General features: G+C 42.2%; 1 protein-coding gene across 1 annotated transcript in view; it reads right to left on the bottom strand.

Moving 5' to 3' along the window:
• Hecw1 (HECT, C2 and WW domain containing E3 ubiquitin protein ligase 1) overlaps positions 1-11,610 on the bottom strand; it is a 163,979-nt gene extending 152,369 nt beyond the window's left edge. Inside the window, exons 1-2 of the mRNA XM_013033006.1 lie at positions 11,292-11,610; positions 2,756-2,863 (exon numbers count right to left, since the gene is read on the bottom strand). Coding sequence (XP_012888460.1) covers positions 2,756-2,863; positions 11,292-11,580 — 397 coding nt within the window. The 5' untranslated portion in view covers positions 11,581-11,610. The remainder of the gene's footprint in view (positions 1-2,755; positions 2,864-11,291) is intronic.
• Between the last annotated feature and the right edge of the window lie 219 nt (positions 11,611-11,829).

The following is an 11,829-nucleotide window of genomic DNA, read 5'->3' as shown; positions in this document are numbered from 1 at the left end:
AAACAAAGGAGGAGGCTGCAATGCTTGGTAAGAAATGTACGCATTATCCTGCCCATGTAATTGTAACTCCTCTGTACAGCATGTTCACAAATAAAATAAAATTAAAAAAAAAGGATACTGTTCCTTAATCAAGTTTAAATATGCCTTCACTTGATGATAACAATGTTTATATTTTAAAGAGCTGCTTATATATTTCTCTAATGATAGTCAAACTGTTTTTGTATTGCTAATGAAGATGATCATATGAAATGATTTGTGATTTTTAGATAAACATATAGCCATTTTTCTACATATCACAGAAATCTTTAAACACTGCCTTGAAAGGCATAACATTATTGCTAGATTTTTGTTTCCATGCTGGTACGAGGGTTTGAATTTAGGACTGTGCTCTTGCTCAGCCTTTTATGGCTGGTGTGCAACTGCTTGAGACACATCGCTAGTTTCAGCTTTTTGCTGGTTAGCCAAACAGTAGAGTCTCCCAGCTTTGTCTCTCCAGGTTGGCTCGGAACCATGATCCCCAGTCTTTAGCTAGAATCATAGGTGTGAAACATTGGTACCTAGTGCTGGATTAACTTATAACACAGATCCCTATCTCTTCATTGGCTCATGTGGATGAAGACAGGAAATTTTATACTGTCAAGGTATATGGGACACATGGCACTTGATTCTGGGCCAATCATATTGAAATTCCCACTCAGAGATTTCCTTTTCTTTAATATTTATTCCCCTGACCTTAAAAAGATAGTCTTACAAATTGTGCTCTTTCCTGTACCATGGAGAAATGCTACCACCCTGTGACCTTCGAAAGGTTCTTGTGCCATTTCTCAAATTAGTTAGGACTTAAGGAAGAAAATAGACCCATAAGAAAAAAGGACAAACAAAACTTTCTTCATAGATAGGTTAGGGAAGCCAATTATGAAGTCTAACAGTCACTGGTAATACAATTTTTTTAAATTATCTTTTTGGTTCTTACTGAAGGTTTGGAGGTTTCTATTATATATCACTAGCTGAAGTCATCTTTATACGCCAATCAAGCCATGTTTCTTTTGCTAGGTGATGGTATTTGTAAAGGGAGAGGTCTGCATGATGAGAACGTGTGCTGGGGAGGATGTGTGCAGTAGGCCGGAGGGATGAGTTCTAGGCCTTGGCAGCAGGACAGAGGTTTCAGCTGACACAGTACAAAAGAGAAGCCAGAAAACTTTTGGGCAGATGGCAGCAGAAATTGGGTTTGGAGTGTTTTGTCTGGCATCGGTGAGTCAAGGGAGATAATTATTAAGAAAAAGGAATTCTCTAGTGAGGAATTTCATTACAGATAGCTCAAAGTCAAGGCCAGCAGCCACATCTCATAAAATTCTACCCCTTTTGTACCTGGGCATCACCAAAATTCCTGAGTATTCATTTTGCACGAGCCAACACAAAAAAAGAGGTGCTGGAGTCATTGCCAGAACCAGACACACAGGAGTTTATGGAGAGCAGGCATCAAGTCTTCCATTTTCAAATCTTAATCCTTGAAAAACAATAGATTTTACAAAATATTTATCAAATGAAAAAATAAAAACTAGAATGTGCCTGTAATCCTAGCTACTCAGGAAGCTGAGATCTGAGGATTGCAGTTTAAAGCCAGCCCGGGTAGAAAAGTCCATGAGACTCTTATCTCCAATTAACTACCAGAAAACCAGAAATGGTGCCATGGCTCAAAGTGGTAGAGTGCTAGCCTTGAGCAAAAAGAGCTCCAGTCAGCACCCAGCCCCTGAGCCTGAAACCCCACGATGATCAACAACAACAAAAAAGGAGAGAGACCAGGACATGTCAGAGGATATCGTTTTTTCTTGGACCACAAGTCAAGGGCTCCAATAACTTCAGATTCCTGGCCATATATCCTTTTTCCTCTGAGACCTGGAAAGCTAGAAAAACAAACATCCGCACTTCCTTTCAGACCAGGTATATTGAATAAATGAATACCTGCTAAGAGCACTCACACCCAGATAGACCAAAATCGAGAAGTTCATTAAAGGCTCTTCCAAGCCTAAGCAGAAGAGAAGAACCTGGGCTCAGGTACTTTAAATTTCTTTTCAGCTAGAAAGCATGAAGTCTATAAAAAAAATGCAACATGGAGCCTATGGGGGAAAATATCCTTCCTCAACTCTCATAATGTTTTCTTTTCAATGACAGAATAAGAAAGTATCTTGATAGGATATACAAAAACAGGCTTGTATGTGCAGAAATGTTAGTAGATGAGAAACCTGCCTGACAGAACTCTCACATTGTCTCCATCCTATTGAATTGTAGCAAGAGCCAAAATCCAGAAGAAAAATGAAGAATAATCCCAACATGTTGAGGTCATGGGCAAAGAGCCTTTAAGGACTGAGCCAAGCTATAGTAGAGCTGAAAGGACATGTTTAGGAAACAGGGTGTCACCTAGAGTGAATTGGAGCCCACTTGGAAATGTCATGGAATAGTAATGAACGGACATAGGACAAAAAGTCCCAAGCCCAAAGGCTCATGAACACTACTCAAAGCTTTCTTGAGTACTAAAAGAGAGCTGTCTCCACTGGTCTAGATGGCTCTGACTCTCTACCATTCTAAAGCTCACAACTTTACTCTGAAATTCTTTCTAAGGATCTCACTAAATCTGCTTGTCTCTTTTGCAAGATATCTTTATAAATAGAGGCAAGACCAACATGAAAAAGGACAAAGAAGCTGAATTTTTGTTTCAATCATTTCTGCTGAACAAGAATGGATATAGAGTACTCACGTTCCACAAAGTAAGAGCTGGCATCAATCTTCCAGATGATCTGACCACGATGAGAACCATTGACTCCACGGTTCTTATAATCCAGAAAGTTTTCAGACAATACTTCATCTGTATGTGCAGCAGAAGAAAACAGAGCAGAGAAATATATGTCAGCCTTATATTTTTGGGAAGAAATAAAAAAAGCTATGCCATTCTCAGCTCAACAGAAGGAAAAGCACCTGGAATCAAGAGCAGAGAGCTGGTAGCACCCTCAGATACCATCCACACCACCCACCCCCATTTTTAGCTCAGGGATCTCCTCGCCAAACACTCCTGGCAAGTGCTCATCTTGCTGGCTCTTAACCATCTTTGGAAACAAACAATCACGGCGGTGCAGTTCATTTTCTCTTTGGAATAGCACTTGTATGTGTAAATATCAGTACAAAAATCTTCACCTAGAACTTCTATGAGTGAGTTCCCATTTGAACTGAAGAGAAGACATAAAAAGAAATCCAATACACTTTCCATCTCAGAGTCCTACTCCTCTGTGTATCTTTTCTGGCCTGGACATTGTAACCATCGTATGCATGAGACTCTCCATTTCTTTATGAACTTGTGCATTCATTCGTTCATTCGGCAGTTGAAGTTCCTGTACCAGAGCAAGAGGTGTGGTGTTTGGCCAATCAACCAATCTGGTCTCTTCTGAACCAAGGCTCGCAAACGATTGAGAAGACAACTGTCTGGCCTCTTCTGAATCAATGCTTACAAATCATTGGGAAGACAACATTCAACACAAAGCCAAGAAATATATGCACTACTGTAACCTATAATAAGAGACGTGAAGGAAGAGAATGAGGTGATTTGATGATGAAAATCATCAAGGTAGTCAGGTGCTGTGGGATGAGAAAAGCTACCGGGGTGTGACACAGATAAAGGTAGGTCTATGGAGGGCAGAGTGGGGAGATACTGCTGCTTCTCATATGAACACATTACAATCCATCCACTGATGTTCTTTCTACAGCTGGTACCCAGAGAGGGGTGGTACATTCCTGGAGAAGGCAGATCCTGGCCAATCAAAGCGCTCAGTGCCTTTGAAATTAGGGATATGAATTTTCACCTTGTTCTTTCAGAGGGCCTTTGCAGTTCCTACTTCACCAGTAAATCATCGTGTGTGCTAGCTGGAGTGCAGGCTGTAGGACAGCCATAGCTTGAGTCTAAATCCATCCCAGAGTTTGGAGCGACAACCTGAACCAGAGTCTCTGGGGGTGGGCCCAGTGCCTTGGCTCCTCAGGAAGGAAGTAGGATTTCCTCCCAAGGTTGGTTGCACTCCCCATGCTGCAATTGGTTGAACCCAGGAAACAGATGGTAGTGAGTGGAAATGAGGCTGAACTTGAAGCCACAGGATCACCTCTTGAGGTATTTTTTGTGCCATTTACCAGTAGTGTTATTTCTGCAGCCTCTGATTCTTCATTGGCAAAATAGGGATAGTTGTAACTTCTGCCCCTGGGGGTAGGGGATCTTAGTGAATGAAACAACTGGTCAATATCCTTGTAACGTGTATGTTGAGTGCATATTTTTGGTTGCCCCTTCTTTCCAAAGATGACTGAGTAGAGTAATAACATTTCTGCTACATTAACAGCAAGAACTGTTTGCAAAATTTGCCAGTCTTTATATATTCATAGTGTGTGCTCACAACCCTGTTTGGGTTACTAAGATGATTGCATAGTATGTTCTTACAGTAATCGCCTCATTTCTTTTTTATTTTTTAAAGCATCATGTTTTCCTAGATATAATGAGTCTCACACCCAGGTAGAAATTTGCCTTATTATGGGAATTCTCCAGCAAGTGGTATTTACTATCTGTTTTGGTCATCTGAATATTCTCTTTAATTTTCATGGTCAAGTATTCATAGGCAGTACTATCTAGAAGGGAGGAATATTCATTCATTTGTTTGCTAGATAATGTGTTCTGTATAATTGGCTACATTCCATGCATTATGTCGTGAACAAAACATGGACTATATTCTCTGGAAGTTTCTAATATATTTGAGTGTTTATTAAATAAAACAGTTAATTTCATTATAGTATGGGAAGTATAAAATGGTTTATGAAGAGAAGAAGGGGAAAAATCAGTCAAGAATCCAACATATATCCTACAAAGTTAAGAAGAGTGAGGAAAGGGGTGGGGAAAGGGAGGGATGGGTAAGAATGTTGAAAGAAGTGACATTAATCAAGATAGTGTTCATAAACTGCTTTGTTAAATGGAAACACTTTTTACAACTACTTAAAGATAATAAAAAGGAAAAATCAGGAGACAAAAAAGAAAAATATGGGTTAAGTATCAAGGAATTATAGGAGCACAAAGAAAAGGATGGGGTAGGTAGGTGGGAAGAATTATAGGAAAAAAACTGATAGAAATGGAAAAATGACAAAATGACACTCATTTTAAAGAGAAAAGAGGTATAATTTGCTATACATGTTTAAATATAACATATTAAAAGGGATCAGCAATCAATCCTTCCCTGGCACTAATAATAAAACTTGTTAAGAAATGTCATCCAAGAAAATAGACCAGTCTATTTTCTGGCCTGTCTCTCCTCAGAGGTCAACTTCTTCCCCCAAAGGCATTTATCATCACTTGTTAGACAAGTCACTCATCTTCACTTCAGAATCCAAGTGTTATTGGCATTGTTGGCTGCTGCAGAAAAACAGAATGAATGTACATAACTTCATGTAGAAAGAACTTTATAATTCAGAGAATTCAGAACTGGGCTTAAGGTTAGGGCCTCTGACCTTGAAAGAGAACACTCATCACTGGCCTAACCATGTCTGTTTTGTTCCCTGTCACTGTTTTGTTTTTCCTTTGCAGTCTTTTTCCCTTCCTCACCTTGGACTTCAGGAAGGACAAGAATGATGTGTAACATTTTTATGACTGCCCCTAAGGCCCAGCAGAGCCTTGCAGGACAGATCACCCTCAAATGTAGACAATTGCCTATAATGTTGATGTTATACCTTGAGCAGGGGAAATGATCTCATGAGAACCAGAACCTCAAATGATGATGGTGATTACAGCTTCTCCTGAATTACTTTCAGAGCCAAGAATTGACACAGTAATGGACCAGATCTTTAGCCCAACCAGGATTACCTGTGTTGCCAGATAGGCACACCTCCTTTAACTTCTTCTGTAAAATCTCAAAGCTCCCATAAACTTGAAGATAAATGTGTGGTTACCTGTATCTCCACCATCATAGACTGGACTGGTTAAACCTCATTTTTCTGCTGTTTACTAGCATCCAACTGTTTAGTTCAATAGCCCTGAGTGAGCCTTGTCCAGTTGGTTGGGACTTCCAGAATCAGAGCATTTCATCCTAAAATTCTGGTTACAACATCACCCCTCAGTATGACACTGTAACTGGCTCCCAACAAGGCTGCTCCTTTGCCTTGCTCTGAAAGGCCATGCCAGTACGTGATGAGTATGAGGTGTGAGGTCAGTGGCTATGATCCAGGGGAGGAGCAAGGCTGTTCTGACAGTGGTTTCTCCTGCTATAAAGATGTCTCTGCATCAAAACCCACATCACTGCCCAAGCTGCCCATGATTCTGGCAAAACGCTTGCTGGCACTAGGTCCTGGCTCTCGATAAACCCTGGTCTCTCAAGCCTCCACATTTCACATCCACTTTCTTAGTCCAGAATGTGACTAAACAGGTGTGTGGGCCCTACACTTCTAGTGGGCTGGATCATGCCCTAGAGGAAGAAATGGGAGAAAAGAGAACAGTGGGCCAAACCATGACCCCTGCCACTGGAGCAATGGCAGCTCCCCAGACCCCACCTGGAGTCTATTTGCTCTGTGTTCTGTGTCAAGGCAAAGCTCTCTCTCTCTCTCTCCCTCTGTCTGTCTCTCTCTCTCATTCTCTGTCTCTGTCTCTGTCTCTCTCCCTCTGTCTCTCTCTCTCATTCTCTGTCTCTGTCTTTCTGTCTCTCTGTCTCTCTCTGTCTTTCTCTCTCTCTGTCTCTGTCTCTGTCTCTCTCTCTCATTGTGAGCAACACTGGTAGGAAGGTTACCTTTGCCATTACTGCAGGGTCTTGGGCAGTTTATTTAATGTCTCTGTCTCTGAATTTCTGCCAATAATGTTGGTATATATTCTAACTTTTTCTTGTGATAATGAACTTGACTACTTGGACTAGTAGTTCTAAGATAGCATCAAATTCTAGTAAGAAGCTATTTCTGTTTAGAGTCTGGGCTTAAAAGTGGGGCTTCATATTTTAAAACTCATGACAATGAGCAAAACCTATAATAATAACTTGAAACATTAGCTTATGCCAGCACTATATAAAATCTAGCCATTATGTAATTTATAGAGAACATAAAGAGATGCATTCAATCCCTCTAAACAGGATTATATTCTCTGGATAATATTCATTTCTTCTGCTATGTAAAACCCTACCTCCTGTTCCACAATTTGTAACAGAGTAACAATTCTTGCAAGTTGCTAAAATTATCACAGAACTACACTAAGTTGGGATGTGATTTCAGTATGTGTTCGACTTAATGCAGTATCACACACAAACACACTCACACACACACACACACACACACACACACACAGCATTGAACACTTACAGAACCAACAAGTCAATTTGATACAGACTACAGCTTCTAATTTCACATGAGTAGAACAACCCAGCAAGTACAGAAAGATAATATATATCCTAAGCCCCCAGTTTATGGACATACTTCAAAACGCAATATCAGAAACTGTTGAATTTTAATTTTTCTCCATGTTATCGTCTCTTGAGGAAGTTTGAATGTATGATTATGTCTGCTTTTATTAGATTATTATTATTTTGTTATATTATTATGTTACTGGAGAATTTTGTTTTGTCTGTTGTGGGGCTTTAACTCTGGGCTTGGGCACTGTCCCCGTGCTCTTCAGCTCAAGGCAAGCACTCTACCACTTTAGCTACATCACCACTTCCAGTTTTCTAGTGATTTATTGGAGATAAGAATCTCATGGACTTTCCTGCTCAGGCTGGCTTTGAACCATGATCCTCAGATCTCAGCCTCCTGAGTAGCTAGGATTACAGGCATGAGCCACTGGCACCCAGCTTACTGGAGAAATTTTAGCATGGTGTTAAGATGGGATCGTATAATAATGAATGTGATTTATTAAACCTGTATATTAATAAAAACATTTGTACAAATTATGAGAATATTATGCCTACTTTATTCAATTATATTTGCATGATTTTAATTGCACATTTATTTCACATCTAGAAACTACTTCCAATAAAGTAGAAGGAATGTATACTTTTAAAAACTTATAACAGAGCTGGGCATTGGTGGCTCACACCTGTAATCTTAGGTACTCAGGAGACCGAGATCTGAGGATCACAGTTCAAAGACAGCCCAGGCAGGAAAGTCCATGAGACTCTTCTCTCCAATAAACAACCAGAAAACTGGATGTGTTGCTGTGGCTCAAGTGGTAAAGTGCTAGCCTTGAGCCCAAAGAGGCTCAAGGACAGTGCCCAGGCCCTGAGTTCAAGCCCCATAACCAGGAAAAAAAGCAAACTTGTAACATTAAAAAGAAATCAAAGATACTAGGTTTAAAAAATACTAAGATATAAAATGAAGGGGTAATAATATTGGGATAGATAGTCCCTTATTATTTTTATAACTAGAGATATCAATTGTATCCATCAAATTGTGTGTCCTTAGTCTGTTTCCTTAGCCTGAATAAGGCATGAGCATTGCTGAATCTTAACCCTAGATACAAAACCGAAAGTCAAGTAGTTACTACTGAATATTTACAAAACTACTGAAAATACTGATTCTTAATAAATATGCCTTGGTAGTTTTTTATCAAATGATAATCTTCTTCCACATTATTAAAAATCACTCTCCAAATGCCTCTTAGTTTGGATAGAAGTCTTTGTTTACCGTGTACAACTAAAACAAGCATAGACCTAAGGGTCAAGGCTAAGCTGAACATTAGAAATCTTTGTCACAATGCAGCTGGAGAATAAAGCTCCTTGAAAAAACTGAACACCAGTGGCTCACATCTGTAATCCTAGCTACATGAGGGGCTGAGATCAGGAGAATCAGTTCCAGATTAACCCAGGTAGAAAAAAAAATCTATGAGACTCCCTCTCAGTTGCAGAAGCTGGGCATGGGGGCACCTGCTTGTCACCCTAGCTAAGGTGTAAAGCCTAAAATAGGCAGATCACAGTCCAGGCTCTCACCTGGGCTGGAAACAGGACCCTGTTTCCAAGATAATCAGTAGAAACAAGGACTGGAGGCATGAATCAGGGGTAAAGCACCTGCCCAGTAAGTGTGAGACCCTGAATTCAACCACCTAGTACCACCAAAAGATAGATAGAAGGAAAAGAGAATGGAAATAAGAAAAGAGCGAATGAGAAACAAGAGAAATGAGAGAAAAGAAAGAAAGGAAGGAAGAAAGGAAGGAAAGAGTAAGGAAAGAAAGAAGGAAAGGAAGGAAGGAAGAAGAAAAAAGGGAACTACGCCAAATGAAGTCATACAGTGATTGCCAGGAGAAAATGCACATTATCTCATCGATTCCTTTCATGGCTCTTGAATTACTCTACAAATGAGGGCAATGAAATGTCACTTTGTAGTGACCATGATGCGAATGCTGTTATCCCATTACTGGTCCGTATGGTCCTGGCTGAGGACAGCACTGGTAACTTGGTGGCAGTGTCTTGAGTAAGCCCACACTTCACTCTCTACATTCGGATATCCTCATTCTCTTCTGGCAGGAGGAAGTCATTGTTGCTGGGAGAGCTTCAGAGCTCACTCAATGCTGAATACCTTGTGCAGACACGTCAATGGGCCACTGCTGTGGAATGGAGCTGACACTGACCCAGAACCCAGCACATTTCATGGGCAGTATGAGCTCTGTTGCCAGAGGAAGCAGCGGTATGACCATGGAAGCCATGGGATTGGCTTCTCTTCATTTGGCAATGACAGATTAGATGGAATCACGGTTCCTACATTTCTAGGTCTAGACCTACCTCTCTAGCTTGGGCACAGTGCTGTGCCTCTTCAACAGAAGGTACTAAGGACTCTATCAAGGATGAACTTTTGAGACTCACAGATCATTTGGATTGGGAAATGATTTCATGCCATTGAAAGTGCTGGCATTAAAGAATTTCGCAGTTATCTATGTGTAGTTACTAAGGGAATCACAAACTGTCAGATTGAGATTCCCACACATAGAGTTGTGGTTGCATTTGGCTCAGTCAAAATGTCACGTTCACACCAGATCTTGTTCATTCACAGGCCTTCCATCCTCAAGATCACTGACAACTCTTTCCTCTTCACACCACCTTCTTCTCTTGTCCTCTGTGCTGTGTGTTTCCACTTGTCTGACCCCCTTACCACCTCCTCTGTCATCTTTATAAAGGGTACTCTGCCCCTCCCTCCCCCCTTTCACAGACAGGGATGTTCTAATATTCCCATTCATGGATGAACTTTCATACACCCAGGGTCCAACACCCCCAATCTATACTCCTGGCCTGCAACTTTGGTTGAGCTTCAGACCTAGCCACTTCTTCAGGGAGCATAAAAGTCCCTCAGCTGTCATACACACACTGTAAGTTCTGCACTGAGTGCACTTCTTCCTCCCCAAGCATGTTGGTCCAGCGCTCCCTCTATTGAAGAAAGGACCTCCTCACCCACCAGCTGTGTGAAGGTGCCCCAGGATACCTTAAAGATGGGTAGGTTTGTGTGTACGAATGCTCCAGCTTCCTCAGACCATATCCTCCTATCATTGCCTCAGGAATAGCAGAGATTAAAAGCCTTTGCCACCAGTAGGGCCTTCTTCATTTTAAGTGAGGTAAGCCAAGCGAAAGGAGACAAAAGGCGGAAATGGCACTGTGGCTCAAGTGGTAGAACACTAGCCTTGAGCATAAAGAGGCTCAGGGACAGCACCCAGGCCCTGACTTCAAGCCCCAACACTGGCAACAAAAAATAAAAAGAAGAAGAGAGAAAGAGACAAAAGGTGCATGTTTTCTCACATTTGAGGAAACTAGATCTAAAATACACCAAGGTATGATCAATTATACACAACTCTAGGCATTCACACACAGTGAGATCAGAGGAGGAAAATCTTCAGGGAGGAACACAAAGGCACAATGATCATATGAAATAATATTTATCGACATGAGCTCCAGGAAATGGAAACAAGAGGTTTTTTTTTTCTTTGTTGCTGGTTTTCTTTTTTCTGTTTTGTTAGTTTATGTCTTTGGAAGGGAGGGGGAACAGAAATGGAGGGACAAGGAGTAGACAGATGCAGCAGTCACTAGATACTATGTTGAAAATGAACCATGCAACTTGTGGGTGGGAAAAGCTGGAGAAGAGCGAGGGAAGAGGTGACACTGACTTAGGTGACTGTGGCCTCTCTGTATGTCACCTTTATAATAACACTGTGAAGCTCCTTAATCATAAAAGCAATGAAAATGTAGGTGCAGGTAGCTTATGTGTGGAGGATCGGGCTGGACACCAAGCCACAGGCCCGAGGCCGGGCTAGGAGGGCCACTCACCGATGAGGTACATGCCGATCCAGTCCCCCGCGTCCACCTCCTCCTTGATGTCCCAGTGGATCACCAGGTCCTGTGAGTGCCCGATGGAGTAGTAGGAGCTGCTGACCATGAGCGTGGAGCGGCTGTCGGAGGTGACCAGGTCGGTGTCGCTGGTGGAGCGGGGCAGGGCCAGGCCCTCGTGCGGGCCGCTCCGGAGGTCCACGTTGTGGAACTGGTCCGGGTTGTAGCTGTAGCGGAGCGGCTCCTTGCACCGGCGCCGGCTCTGCGAGTTGCGGGATGGAGACGCCATGGCGGCCAGGCCTAGAAACCTGTTCTGGTACAGATTCTGTGGGGACAGAGAGGTGGGTCAGGGTGAGGGCGAGCCAGCTCCGTGAGTTGGGGTGTGTGTGTGGGGGGGATGAGCTGGCCTCCTGGAAGACGCGGAGCCGCCCATGGCATCGTCCTGGGGACGCAGGCCTTAGCTGGGGGCCACACAGGGACGAGCTGGGGGGGGGCAGGAACGAGCCCTCCGGACGCCTGGGGTCTCTGCCTCACTCAC

Source organism: Dipodomys ordii, unplaced genomic scaffold (genome assembly GCF_000151885.1).
Source record: "Dipodomys ordii isolate 6190 unplaced genomic scaffold, Dord_2.0 Scaffold161, whole genome shotgun sequence".
NCBI lineage: Eukaryota > Metazoa > Chordata > Mammalia > Rodentia > Heteromyidae > Dipodomys > Dipodomys ordii.
The sequence above is the reverse complement of the archived record's forward strand: the minus strand, read 5'-3'. Positions and strand labels throughout refer to the sequence as shown.